Source organism: Pygoscelis adeliae, unplaced genomic scaffold (genome assembly GCF_000699105.1).
Source record: "Pygoscelis adeliae isolate BGI_AS28 unplaced genomic scaffold, ASM69910v1 Scaffold664, whole genome shotgun sequence".
Classification (NCBI taxonomy): Eukaryota; Metazoa; Chordata; class Aves; order Sphenisciformes; family Spheniscidae; genus Pygoscelis; species Pygoscelis adeliae.
The window spans coordinates 159,678-174,926 of NW_008824762.1; the positions used below are offsets into that span (position 1 = coordinate 159,678).

At 39.3% G+C, this 15,249-nt stretch overlaps 1 protein-coding gene across 1 annotated transcript in view; it reads left to right on the plus strand.

The window, feature by feature from the left end:
• Positions 1–15,249, plus strand: part of CNTNAP5 (contactin associated protein-like 5) — a gene marked incomplete at its 5' end in the record, with an annotated part of 228,899 nt that overhangs the window by 100,863 nt on the left and 112,787 nt on the right. Inside the window, one exon of the mRNA XM_009323543.1 lies at positions 10,313–10,419. Coding sequence (XP_009321818.1) covers positions 10,313–10,419 — 107 coding nt within the window. The remainder of the gene's footprint in view (positions 1–10,312; positions 10,420–15,249) is intronic.

A 15,249-nucleotide genomic window follows, 5' to 3' on the forward strand; every position in this document is an offset into this window, starting at 1 on the left:
ATATTTCAATTCTCCTAGCAAATAGAAATGGAGAGAGCAGTATGTGGTATACATAATAATCACTGTGATGGGATTGGCATTAACAGCTTACCTCATTAGGGAGAAGCATACTGAGTTGATTCATGAGTTTGCTTCCCTGTACTACTCAAGTTACAGAGCACAAATAGCATCCTTAGTCCCTATCCTTTTATCTCTACCCATGTTTTATCTGTGAAAATTCTTCATAACATTTTCTAAATAAATTAGCTTAAAGTGTCCTTTTTTCTTGCTAAATAGAGCTGACCTTTTAAATCCTGCTTTATACCTACTTTCTTTGTAGATTCCATTAGATTTTACTATCAATTTTTACTTGTAAGAAATAATAATAATTTTTTACTTTTTCCTCCTTTTCTTTTAGTACTGAACTTAACATTGCTTCATGTGTTGTACTGTCAAAATGGGCCTTTGGGAAATTAATTACTATTGCAGGTGAAGGGTATTAGGATAAATCCAATGAAAGCACAGTCTCTTTTTGCATTTCCCAAATCTCCTCTAAGATTTAATGTATGCCCTGCAGCAGAAGCCAAACTTTATATGATCTTCCCCCCCCCGAAGCTGGCCATGCAAATGAGAAAATATCCTGCCTAATTATGTCCAGTGAGTTTTGGTTTTATTTATTGCAGTCCCAGGCTGGGATTGAAAAAGCAAACACTTAATATTGCATTCACCCCCACATAAATACCTGCAGTGCATTGCAGAAGGAATTAAAAAAAACCCAAAAACCAGACAATTTGGCATCCATTCTTTTCATTTTCTCTAGTATAGCTATTTTCAGTATATAATGTCTTTTCTGCAGAAATGACAATTATTTTATATTCCAGATTATTTTCTCTTTGCGAAAAGTCCTCTTAAATTTTCCGTTCTTGGTTTTATAGCAATGAGTTGGACGTTTTTAGGTCACACTTCTTGAATTTGGATGGTGATCAAAACTGGGACCAGTTGAAGACATAAGAAGGGATGTCATCTGTCCTCTTTTAAAACATTTCTGATTTTGGATAAATCCCAACGTAGATTTGAATATTGCCTGCCTAAATCTCTGTCATCAACCAAAAGAAAGCATTTAAACTGCACACCTTCAGATGCTAGAATACCTGGATCTTTTTCTAGAATTGTTCCATTAAATGCTACATACAGGAGGGGCTGTCCTGGCTAGTTGTAAGGATCTGATAGTCCAGGTTATAGTTCTTCTGATCTTTTGTGTCACCTTAAAAAGATCACTTCAGTCCTGTGAGTGCTTATTTTTCCCCTCGCCTTTTGTCTCCCTTGCCTGTTTCAAATGTAGGCTCCAGTGGACATGTTTACAAATAGCACAGGGCACACTGAAGCTTCAGGTGTCCTTTCAGTTTTTATTTTAATGAAAGAAATTGTGGACATGTTTTCAAAAAGTTTCCCTTTCTTATGCTTACGTTGGTACTTTGCAAAACACTGACAATTTGCTTTGTGTTTATACAGCAAAAATCACAATATTGTTAGAAATGCCTCTTTGTTTTTCATCAAATTGTTCTTAAAGAATTTATCTTTTTCCTCTTTCTCTGTACTAAAACCCAAGCAAAACACTGGAATTAATTATGTAGAAATGGAACAGGGAACATATCCTAAATCCAAACTATGTTACGTGGCGGGGAAGGAAAAGGTGAAAAAGGCATCTTAATGACTTAATCCCTTGTGAAGATCAATATACAGTGGGAAAAATAGTATTAGAAATAGAGGAATACATAATGCTCTGTGAGAATGAAGAACCCCTTGGGTCCGTCCCAAAAGTATGCACCTACATCACAAATTAGACATGCTAACTAATATAATTAAACCATTGCAGGTACCTCATTTTGGAGTGTGAGTCTTGGAAACCCCCTCAATACCACCTAAGTTTTAGGGCGGAAGGGCAGGATGCAGAAAAACTGAGCAAGATTTAAAGAATCCAAACCCACAAACACCCAAAACCTGGGTATTGGAATTAAAATCCCCACAGTTTTGAAGACCATCCCCACATCTTCTCGTATCTATTCTAATGTTTAATGCAGGTAATGACAGAACTCTCTCTGACAGCTTAATGGCTGACTGACAATGAAGTGTAATAAAACCATGTAGAAGGATTCCCTGCTCTTGGGCTGGTATATGAGCTTTGCACTGTCAGATGAGCTCGGTCTGCGGTAGTTATAAAACAAGAATATGTCTGTACGAAGCAAAGTCTCTGTAAAAATAGGCAATCACATTGGAGGATATTACCTATGAAGAGGGGGGAGTTTTTTGTCCTTTGTCTCGCTTTAATGTGAATGAAAGTGAATGTTCAGATTATTTGGACAATGCCATGAGTCAGTTTTGCCTTCCCTGCCTTAACTTTAAGACTTTTTGTTTTCCCTGACTTTGTTTCATACATGTAAGACCAGCTGCAGAAAACAATTCAGGCCCATGAAGGGTGCACTGGTCTGTAGAAATACTGTGTTTCAGAGCAAAATAAAGACAGGTTCTTCAGAGTCATCTGCTGTACTCATGTCACCACATTTGAATTGGAGACAGATCGTGTTTTAATTTAGTCTTGTTCTTTTCCAGATAAGTTTGCTTATTTGTTTATTTTCACGTGAAGCATGAAAATGGTACTGAATTCAAATCCCATTTACCTGATGCCACTGCAGAGTAACTAAGAGCCGTGCTGATCTGGTCCTTTAAAATGTGTTTAGTAAATGCTGTAAAGGGTAACTACAAAACTGGTTTGAGCAAGGTGAACTCCTTCCTATAACTGCAATGACTTGTCCATGTGGAAAGATGCTGGAGCTGGAGATAGTTAGCTTTTGTCTTTGATGCAGAGTGGAGGGACTTCCCACTAGTGCTGGAGGGGGGGGTTGCCCTGAATCAGATCCCTGTGGAGAAAGAAGGCAGTTTGAAGGTTGGTAGGGGGCTACTTAAGTGGCTTTTGGAATCCGACTTGAGTGTGGAATTGAGTTTCTGGGGGTACCTGAATAGAGTTCACCCCCATTGCTAGTCCTTTAGAGTCAAAATTCATGGGATGCACAACCCCATGGTAAATTAAAGGCCAGCTGCGGGGATGCATGTAGGATATAATATCCTGTCCTTGTTTGTTTGTTTGATTTTTGCAGATGGCTTTTCTGCTTTTGCTTTGTAAAATGATGAATTCTAAATGGAACAGCTGTCTGTACAGGATGGTTTATTTGTTTCCCTTTTTCATTTTCAAATTTATTTATATAAATCCTTTCTGCTGATGCCAAGCCAAACTGTCAGCACATTTACCTCTATTAAAAATGTAGGTGTTCTAACAACAAAGCCATCAAACCTTAAAAAAATGCCTTTCATCTAAGGCATAGATAACAGGCTCTTTTTCCTTCACTCGCACCAATCCCAGCACAACCTCCTCCCACAGTTCTGTCCCAGCTGCATGCCTGAGGGCAGTTGGCATCAATGTTCAGATCTTCTAAATGTTCGTCTCACAGTGGTATGAAAGTGCAGTCTGAGAACCAAGGCAGCCAACAATGGAAATAATAATATATTTTAAAAGTTCAGTCATCAAGTTTTGCAAATCTCAGAAAGAAGAAAAACCTACCTTTGTGACAAATTATTAAAATGACAAAAATTACCTTTTTTTTTCCCCTTTAGATTTTTTTTACATCTATTCACTGTGATAGAGTAAATGATTTCCAGCATGGAATAGAAAAATTGTCTTTGTTCACATTACTCTTGTTCTGTTTGTACTCCATGACTTCTCATAACATAATAAATTTAGGGAAGAAAATGTAGGTGGCTTAAAAAAGAAAAAACTGAAGTATGCCACAACACTTTTTTAAAAGTTGTTGTTCAGTTTTCTAAAGTTGCAAAAGGAGAGAGAAGTTGGGATGTGTGGTGATGAGGAGGGAATGTGTGCTGAGGCAAACCAAAGATCTGGAGAGTGTTAAGTCTTTTGCAGCCTGCCTTAATATTGTTTTTACTCATTCTTTCTCCCTTCCTCCTTCTGGTTCTGGTAGTTCTCTTTTCTCCCTTTAGTTAAAGAGACCTAGCCCACTATTTTGCCACAAACGGACATCCAGGGGAAAATAAGAGTGGGATGTGCTCCTGTAGTAGTTTCTTTTCTAATGCTCTATGATATTCATTTGTTTTCCCCTTGGTAAATCCCTGAAGTTGTTACACGTTGTCTGTGTAGTAACATTGGTGGATTTCTATTCGAACTGCTTGTCTGGTCTCCCCTTGAACCCATTTCTTGTATCCAAAATAACCTTTGACAAGGAATTTCACAGATTTATGGCTCAGCAGAGCAGGACAAAAATCCATGCTGTTGCAGCTGGCCTCAATCTATTGAGTTTAGTGGAAAGACACCATTTTACCGAAGCGAAGTATGGGCTGTTACAGTAACGCCATGAGTTTCATCATACATGCATACCTACTATATGAAGTCACTCCTGTTAATGTTATGTTTTGTTAATTATACATGAAATACCTGAAGCCCATAAAAAGTAAAACATGCTGAAATAAAATGAATTTGAGATAATATTTAGGCAAATGCTTTCTTGATAGAAAAACTTCTAAATTTTATGTGTTTTCTTGTTATGGCATTGTTGAGTTTTAGGGACTTAGTGGTTGTCTCAAAATGATGCATATTGACAGTCTTAATACAAAGGGTGTGTGCCCCTTTTTTCTTTCTCTCTCTGATAGTTCTCGTTTTTTCCCTCTTCATTTAGGAAGAATAGAGTGGTGCAGGCAGGGTGTGTTGTGCTGACTATAACAAAATCTGAGAGGTGCTTATTGAAAGTACCGGGTTTATTTCCAGTCAAGTGTAACATCAAATGTCTAGAACTCCTTCAGTCTTCCCACTCAAGTAATTTTGTCATTGTTATTTCTTCATCATTCCTATCAAAGGGCCAAATTTTGCCCTCTAATATCTATGTAGTTTGTCCTTTGAATTCAAAGGAAGCACACAGGCAGTTTTGGAGGTGAATGTTTCATCTAAGGACAGTGAATGCTTTTGTGCAGGCTCTGCATATTGCTCACTTAGATGGCTAAGGTGTACGTTTTCCAGCTTGGCTGAAAGAGGGAAAATTTTATTTGCTTCATTTATTTTTTTATAAGATTCATTCACCATGATATATTCTATGAATTAATCTGGAATCTGGAAGATCATAGAATAGTTTGGGTTGGAAGGGACCTCTAAAGGTCATCTAGTCCAACCCCCCTGCTGTGAGCAGGGACATCTTCAACTAGATCAGGTTGCTCAGAGCCCCGTCCAACCTGACCTTGAATGTTTCCAGGGATGGGGCATCCACCACCTCTCTGGGCAACCTGCTCCAGTGTTTCTCCACCCTCAGCGTAAAAAATTTCTTCCTTAGATCTAGTCTATATCTACCTCCCTTCAGTTTAAAGCCATTTACCATACCAATGTATGGTAGAACTGAAACTTCTCTGAGCTTTGTTCATCTGAAAACTGGGGTGGGTGCTCCAGGTTTCAGTTCTTTACCAGCATTTTGTGGAACTTTGAATTCTGATGTGAAGTTGGCTGCTGACTTGCTTCTCTCCTGAAGAAGTTAACTTCTTTGCATAAATTGTTTATAACCAGAGTCTGAGGTCTTAAGGTATTTGGAGTGAGGGATGCATCTGTAGTTTTGTAGGCCCTGGGGGTCTTTATGGGACCTTTTAGAGTAAAATGCCTTTGAGCTCACAAAATTTCTTTTCGGTCAGGAGATGGTTTGCTGAAGTTATTGGAATAAATGCTGTTAAAAATTGAACTTCAGTATGTCAGAAAATAACCAAGGTTGCTACTGTATTATTAGCATAGCTGGTCCTCTCTTCTTTTGACTTGATGATCTGCAAGATGTTCATAGTTTTGGCATAGCTCATGCTGAAGATCAATTTAGCAACAACAGCTCTGAGTTAAGAGTGCTTTGCGTAATTTGTTTAGTAGGTTGGCTTGATGCACTGTGTAGGGACCAGGTTTTGGCTAATATACAAGATCTTGATTAGCTGCTTTGACTAGTACATTTGCTTAAGGCAACTAAATGTAATAGAGGATGTTATGTTTATTACATTAATAAACTAATAAGATTTTTAAAAATATAAATGTTAAATACACTTGAAATTTCAAACACAGTTATTAGTTTGAAGACCAAATGTAAACAGTGGTTTTACGATCACATGCTGCCTTTTAAGAAATGCTGCAGAGGGCAGTAGAATCAGATTTTGAGGAATACCTTCTTTTATAGCAAGCCCTCTGCAGTCTAGAGCAATAACACAGAACACGAATAGACTATGGGGAAGAAGGGAGATGCCTGGTTTTAACTAGTTTACATTTTGTTCTCGAGAGAAGCTTTTGAATTTTCTAGGACTTAAAGCAGCTTTTACAACTTGTTTGGACAGGTGGATGGCTTTCAAAGAGCAGCTTTCAATGACCAAAAAGACAAATGTGTATCCTAAATTTTTAGAGGATGAGCACGTGACTACTATTTATCAAATGTTCCACATTAAGTACTATAGTAACTCAAGGTGGTTTACCTTCTTGACAGAGGGGCGGGCTACCCCACATTCAGGTCGGGGTAAGATATTGCACATTTGCAATTAGCATGAAATAACTGATATTAGCTGTACTTGATTTAAAGTTGAAACATGAGACAGGGCTTACAGGTTTTGTCTTGTTAGGGTGGAGCTTTGTCAGTTTAAGAAGAAATGTATATTTCGTATGTCTCAAGCATCAATCGAAGTAAACTTGACCCAGGAGATTTTGTCCTCTGTTCCCTATTTAATACTGGCTGAAGTGGAACTCTTCTTAATTCTGTAACTGCTCAGACAATTTCTCTGTATTCCTCGCAGGCTACCTGTCCTTGCTTCCACCCTCTGTAGGCTTCCTTTTTGTGTTTGAGTTTGTCCAGGAGCTCCTTGTTCATCCATGCAGGCCTCCTGGCGTTTTTGCCTGACTTCCTCTTTGTTGGGATGCATCACTCCTGACCTTGAAGGAGGTGATGCTTGAATATTACCCAGCTTTCTTGGACCCCTCTTCCCTCCAGGGCTTTGTCCCATGGCACTCTACCAAGCAGATCCCTGAAGAGGCCAAAGTCTGCTCTCCTGAAGTCCAGGGTAGAGAGATCAGAGTCCCTGGTCTGTCACAAACTCTCTTAGGCAAATCATTAAATTTCAAAGTGTCCTATTTATGATACTCACAAAAATTGAGTTGATCTGTTTGTTCTTTTCAGGTGCAAATAGATCAGGGGCTGCCTGCTGCAAGTTTTTGTCTATGAAACAAAGCATTTGTTAGCATTTAGCATTTTTTGCTAAAATTGCTTGATTCTCTTAGAGTGAAAATATTAATTTATATTTTAAATTAATATGTGTTTAAGTCCTTCAACATGAGGATCCGGGACAGTTAGCAAATGGAACAACCTGTGATTTATCCATGCCTTGATTAATTTTAATCATAGGGATTTCTTAATTTTGAGTTCTTTGACAATGAGGATAAATTTTGCTTCTAAAGAAAACACAACTGCTCAGCTAGAGTGGGATTATGGTAATTATTACAGTTGCAAAGAAATTTGTTTCATAAGCTCTTAGAAGGGTTAGTTATCTGACCAAAAACAAGATCGATGCAGTTGGTGCTAATTAAAGCAAATAGACTAAGGAATAAAAAAGGTTTAATTCTGAATTTATGAATATCATTAAAAGCTTACATGGCTAGTTCGACTTGCGTTTCGTGCATTGTTGGGGGAATAAAAAGTGTCTGCATTTGTAAGACAAGTAAAGCCTTTAAAAGGAAACTGTTTTAAGGGAATAAACATGCTTAAGCCTCTGATACGGGCCTTTGGCAAACCACAAATGACTAGTAATTAGCTCTACTGCATTGGGTTAATTAATAAAAGGTAGCTTAAAATAGGCAGAAAGCATATTTGTCCATTACACTGATGATGTAAATTATGATAATAACACAGTACTGTTCTTTTTACCTCACCAGAGAGCTTTATTAACATCAGATGTTTCTTGTCGCCAGCACCCCTGTGATGTGAATGTAACTACTGCTGTTATGCAGGTGACATAAATGAATTTTTATCACCAGATAGCAGGTAGAAGTAAAGGCAATATGCTGAGGGCAAGGGCAGGCATGACCAAAGCCCAAATATGAGCAAATCTGCTCTTACAGGCAAAATTCATATATATCACCACAGAGCTGTTGAACCACTGTGCTTCTCCTGCAGCCTCTGGGACGAAGCTATTGGGGAGTTGCTGGTTCAAGGGAGCTCACACGGTCCTGCAGAGCTAGCCAGGTGCAGATCACGCACCAGCCAGTCCTGTTTCTGCCATCCTGTAGGCTGCTCTGGTTTTCTTCAGCATCGACCCAAAGCCCCTAAATCTCTCTTCACCGTTGCCAAGAGTAGATGTAATGGCAGAGGGGCTGACTGGGCTGTCACTGTACCAGCAGGGTGTTAGGCTCTGTTAGACGATTTCCCAGCATACCATTAAAAGCCAAAATCTAATCCCTTCTCAGACTCCCTGCCTTGTAAGGATGGGGCAAAACCAACAGTTTTGGCCGCCCCCTCTTGTTTTAGAAACAAGGTTTTCTCCACAGCACTGAAAAAAGCTTCCTTGTGAGCTGGAAAACCAGGCATGTGTTTCCCGTTCTCTTTCCTCATTTTGTGTTTGAGCCCAATGATTAATAGAAGCCATAACAACAATTTTTATAAGACCAATATATCTTATAATTGTTTTAAAAGATGTTACAGATAGTTATAAATAACATACTTTCTTCTTGAATACCTTATGTCTCTAGTATTTGAATAATAAATAATTACTATAATAATTGCGTAAGCATTAATAAAAATTAATTAATCTTTCATATTAATTTTTATATGATCTTTATAATTTTATGTATGATGGTATAAATACTGATCAAGTAAACCTGAGTTCTAGAACAAATCTCAGACTCACACAGACGAGTATATGTATGTATGCACGTACTTGCATACAAGCATACTGAGGACGAGAGGTTAGTCTGATAGGCCTCTATGCGCATAAACAGGTTTCTTTGGGTTGTCAATGTTTGGCAGCTCTAAACAGCCTTGGACTCAAGTAAGTTGATGAATGCTTGGCTGGTGGGGCTCGGGCGGCTGGTGAAAGACAATGGCTGTTAGTGACATACAGGTTTTCTGCTTGCATGCATGAAATGTGTTTTAGTTGTAAGGATTCTAGAAGAAACAGACTGAAAGCCGCAGTTGAAGGCAATATGCACGCTTAAATGCAAAAGCGTTTCCTGAGGATGAGATGAACTACAATAAAATCATGTCTTCAGCTAGTAGAAATGTAGGTAGCGTCAGTGACTTCACCACTAACACCACTGAAAGATCTGGGCCATAAAAAGGGTTTTGAAACTCACTTTACAGCAAAGCAAACCCTAATGGAGTGCTGGTGTGTAAGAGATAAATTGCTTGCCTGTTTTCTATCCACCCACCCATCACAATTGAATCAGTGGTATAAACAAGTTACTCATTTATCAAAAGTCAAACATAGAGTGTAAAAGATATTATCTAATGGGGGGGGCGGGGGGCGGGAAGGAAGGAAGGAAAAGGCAAACAAATCTCTGTTTCCATTTAGGCTGGTGTATCTCCATTGCATTGCCTGCGTTTACACCAGTGTAGTTCAGATCAGCATTCACTTCTTGTCCTGGAGATTGAATTTATCTCCCACAGCTTTTGTTTCTGTTCACTTCCCAAGCTGCATGCTGTTTTGCCTATTTCTTCTTTTAATAATTTGCTTCACAATAATACTTTAGAGTCATACCAACTAAAATGAGGGGAAGAAGAGAGAGTACAGAACTCATAATTGAAGCATATTTTTCCTCTCACTTCTGAGATTTTCATGCTGTTTGTGTTACCACAAATGTAACTCAGCTTAATTTTGATAACAATGATGCCTGTTTAATCAGAGAACAAGGGATTCTCCTTTGAAACAAGATTTCAACAGCATTTTCACCTGTTACTTGTCCTCCTCTGTGCTCAGAAAGTTTGTGACACTTTAATTGCTAACAAGTGGAGGACAAGTGGAATGTTTTTATTGAGGGTGATCTTTACCTACTCGCTGGATACATTAAATGTTGTTGTCTTCAGTGCTTGTAATTGAAGTGAATCACAGATCACAGGAATAAGTAATTATTTCAGGTATTATACAGTGATTCAGCCCTAGGAAACTCTTGCCTGAATGAGGAGTTGAGACGGTTTTATAATTATTTTTTCAAGCACATTGTTTTTACAGAAATGATTATAATTAATTGCATTTTTCTAAAACTGTCTCCAATTAGATGTTTACCCAACTACTGTGAACATGGAGGAAAATGCTCTCAGTCCTGGACCACCTTTTACTGCGATTGTAATGATACAGGCTACACGGGAGCTACCTGTCATAACTGTAAGTAAACCCACACATACAGTGTTTTCTACTATAGCTGGTATGTCAAGGTACACATAAACTAGAGAGGAGCTTTGTGAGAGGTCATATCGTATTATAGGATGTAGCATGTCCTGACATGGTTCAAACAGGTCAAGAATTGGTCTGGGAACGTACAGGAATCCATTTGCAAACATGCATGTTTCTTGACAAATATTTTGGAGAAAACAAAACCAGATTAACTCATTTTCCACATTTTTTTCTCACATTATACATTGATTTGGAGAATCTTTAATTCATTTATGTTACATACACATCATAGACACATTGGTCATTAGACATTTAGTTGAATGAGCTGAGTGATTTTAATCTGTGTTTGGGGCTTTATTTTGGCATCATGGCCTAATTTTGTTTTTAGATTGTCCGAAAGTTTCTGTTGCAAGAACCCAGTTTTCAACAGTTCATAATTTTGGAATTTTGCTGAACTATTATTTGGGCTGCTGCTATTAGCAAGGATACGTATCTGAAACAGTGGCAGTACATGAAGCATTCAGCTACTGAAATCCACAGCAAAAGGAATATTAAGATGTTTTAAAGGTTTAAAAAAATAAGCATCAAACAGTAGTGGCACAGCATGCTCGGAATTCTAATAAAAAATAGAGAGAGAAAGAGGAAATCAAAATAAAGCCTGTTCATACAGCTGACTAAAAGGGAAAACAGTTAGAAAAATGAAGGTAAACTTCCTGTTCTATCACTAGAAATAAAGAGAAACAAAGAGTGAGTAAGAATAATAATTCCAGGAATACAACTATGACTACTACAGGTGTTTGATGAGCACTCAGACCGCAGATAGGATGAGATTGGTGAGAGATGCATTTTTTTCCCTGTTAGGCAAAAAAAGCAGAAGAGAAGAAAAGGTACTTAGTGGTTTGAAGCTGAGAATATTGGCAGCCATACTGTAATTCTGGAGACTTTAATGGTTTGCTAATTAACGGTGAAATCATTTGTGGTGTGGGGTCTGCAGCTGACGGGAGAGGCTGTTGAGAGGTCTATTCATAGATTCATCACCGGGACTCTACACTGTAAGCGCAAAGGAAGCTAAGGGTTTGGTGCAGAAATCATGCCAAGCCAGATGAAGGATGGGAAGAAAAATGCTGAGTTTATAGTTTTGAAAAGAGGGTTTACTTTTTGTCCAATATTTTTGTTCCAAAAGGCATCATCCCTCTTCAAAACGTCCAAACCCAACCCAGAGTACATGCAATGATTGAGGCCATAGCAGAGTGTTTACACTGGTTGATGGTTGGTACTAAACTAGATGGCCAAATCGGTTGGTGAAAAGGGAGAGGTTCCTTGGGGAAGGAAGAGGTCTGTCGCTATTGACTGTCAAAGGCAATTAGGGACACTAACCTCTAGGCTACATCTGCGCTGTCATATTAGCTCAGGGCCTGAGGCTCACTATGTCTGTGCCAGCTCAGTGTGGCTTGCATCCAAAGGAGACCATCTCATTACTGCAGAGGACTGGTTCATGACTAGTTTTCCCCATAGACATTTGCATGGAGCTAGTGAAGTCTCCTGCTTCTGTGAACTCGTATCTGCGCTCTCAAAGGCATATGCATAGCTGCAGTTATTTAAGGTTCACTGATGTAAAAACTACTCTGAAAATATTCTCAGGAAGATCTTGTGTTAAGACTTTCCAGCAGATCAAGGTGCACACACGTGATGTACAGCTATTCAGCTGCTCAGCTTATTTACAACCATATTATCAACAGCTAATTTGGTTCCAGCTGGATTGTAGAGCCAACTGCCCTGTAGGCCAAGCAACGCTGATAAACAGCAACATTAGGCTGAAGAAATGCATTCATGTGCTTGAAATGTGCGATGAAACCGTTTCAAAGCCAGTGGGCAAATGCAAGCTGTTGATAAGAAACCTGCAGAACAAGAGATGTTATCGCTTTCAGCTGATAGTGGTTGACATACAGGAGTACCTTGTAGCAGGTGAATGAAAGCCACAGACCTGATCACAGCATAACTCCAGAATATCCTCAATGCACAGGCAACTCTTCCAATCATGTAATTCAGTGTAGTTCTATCAAAGTAAAACATCTAATTTCTTAAGGTTTGAAACATTATCTCAACAGATTTTGATTTTTACTGGAACACTGAGGCTGACAGGCCTGAAATTGAACTTGTACCACTTTGGGGAGGCTATTTCTTTTATTAAACTGCCCTTCAGACTCGAGTCCATGCAGCAGCAGTGAAAAGATTTAACTGGCAATCTGCTGCAAGTCACACATAGTGTGAATAGTTTCACTGTCAGCTGGATTTCTTTTCTGTCTGAGTTGCATCAGTGGGGTTTTTGCCTCTTTTTGGTGTGATGTTTGTAAGAGGTGGTGCCACTGGTTGAACAATGTAAAAAGACCCATTCCGTGCCATACTTTCAGGAAGAACTGTGTGACGTGCATCTGCAAACCAGAATTAATTGATATACGTTTTACCAGCTCAAAAGAAAGCTCTCTCTCATGGGAGACCTTATCATTTTAAGAACTGAGATCTGAAGATACATTGTCCCTAACTCACTGTTGTCACCTGTAAAGTGTTGAAATACATTTTGCAGTTGATACATAAGCAATCTTACTGGTTCTTCCAAGTATTCTTGGACCACACTGGGTCCCACTGTGAGGAACAGCTAACAATACAGACTATCCCTGCTCCAAAGAGTTTGCAGTTAAGTTTCTGAGGGCAAAAAAACACAGTGGCGCAGGTGATGGAATGCCAGAAAGTCTTCATCAGCTTCATAGGTGGCAGTTTCAGTCTACCAGGTACATAATTATGGCTAGGCTTTCTTGTCGGCAAAAAATCATGAAGTAGAGATTAAAAAGAGGAAGAAATTGAATGCTTACAGGCATGAAGGAGTGACATGGGAGAAAGCAATAATGTGCTTGTTTGAAAAATATAAGGCTATGGCCAGAGGAGTTTGACATTTTTGACAGGGCAAATGCCAGAGTCATGACAGGTAGATAGGTTGGAAATATGCCATGAAAAGCAAAGATAAATAGTTTGTATTTGGTGCAACAGAGGGGAATTTGTGACAGGGCAGAACAGTAAGTTGATAGAAGACACAGCTGGGACAATGTTTGCGTGACCACATCAGACATGTGGGACAAGATTGTGGTCTGTCATGACTGAAAATGGGTGTAGTTGAAATTCAAGTAGTGTGGATGAAGCAAAAGTGCACATCTCAAGATACATATAAAGAACTAGCTGGGTCTAGACATGGCCTTAATATAATCTTCCTAGAGGCAGTCAATTTTCTGCAAACCTCAGGTATCTTCCTGCTCACTCAAAATCCCTTCTGACCCTGAAAGCTCCTAAACTGTCACAGGAGGTGTGGCAATCTACCTGATCCAGATGAGGGACCACCACTGAAAGGGTGTAGGGTCATGTCCCGTTAAATAGCTATTCTGTGGCAGACAAGTTTCACCCTGAAGTCTTATCTGGTCCTGCTTCTGTTGTCCTCGTCTTCTCTGAACTTGGCTGTAAATACAAGTAAAATAGTGCTAAAACCCATTGGTGTTTTCTGGGTTTCAGTAACATATGGGAAGAGTCTGAATGTTTTCTGAACAGGTTGTTTCTTTCTTGTAAAGCTTATTGCCTAATGCATAAGTCCATTTCTCCGTTTAGTAACGGTTAATCCTCCTTCACAAGCTGCCACGTGGAATATTATCAATACCTTCCAAGTCTTTTTGGTTTTTTTTTTTAGTTTGTTTGGTTGTATTTTTCTTCCAATGGGGAAAGAGGACTTGGATTTACCTCTCATCATTCCAGCTTCCAGTGCAATTCACATCTTCTTGCTGGCTAGTCACAGCACTGATTAGCAATTTTGTTTTCTTCTCTGTACTATCTGTAGCTGTGAAACTCCAAAGCATGTGCTAGTGTCTTGCTGTCACAAATGCATGTGGACATGCAATTTGATGGGAAATGTAGAACTTGTGCTGACTGTCCCATTTCACTGCCCGCAGTTTGGGGAAACTAGGAGTCATGGAATAACCCTGTAGGATATTAAGCCAATGGTAGGTGAGTTACATTTGCTCGTGTATGAGTTTTGTTTTGCCTTAGTTTCTCCAGCCCTGTTGGGAGTGAGATCCAATTTGCAGGTCTATTAGAAGGTGTGTGATCTATATCGTTTACTGAAATGGTATGGATTCTTTCCTTTGAAACTACTGTTTGCTTACTGCTACTTGAGCTGATCTGTAGCTAAGACAGTGCTTTGAGGACACAATCTTATTTCGAGTCTGTAAAATGCATGGTTTTGCTTTTTGGTTTATCTTTTAAATGTGCTTCACACAGCTTGCATTTAAATAGGTAGGAAGATTAGCTCAGATGAAACCTTTTTAATGATAGACACTTTCCCCATTTCTACAGCGTGGTGGGTAGCTGTGGTGGGTGCACCCTGGCTGGATGTCAGGGTCCCATCAAGCCACTTTATCACTCCCCTTCCTCAGCTGGACAGGGGAGAGAAAAATATAATGAAAACCTTGTGGGTCAGGATAGGGACAGGGAGAGATCACTCACCAATTACTGTCATGGGCAAAACAGACTCGACTTGGGGAAATTTGGTTTAATTTATTACCAATCAAATCAGAGTCAGATAATGAGAAATAAAACCAAATCTTGAAAACACCTTCCGCCCACCCCTCCCTTCTTCTTGGGCTTAACTTTACTCCCGATTTTCGCTACCTCCTCCCCCACAGCGGCGCAGGGGGATGGGGAATGGGGGTTGCGGTCAGTTCACCACACGTTGTCTCTGCTGCTCCTTCCTCCTCAGGGGGAGGACTCCTCACACTCTTCCCC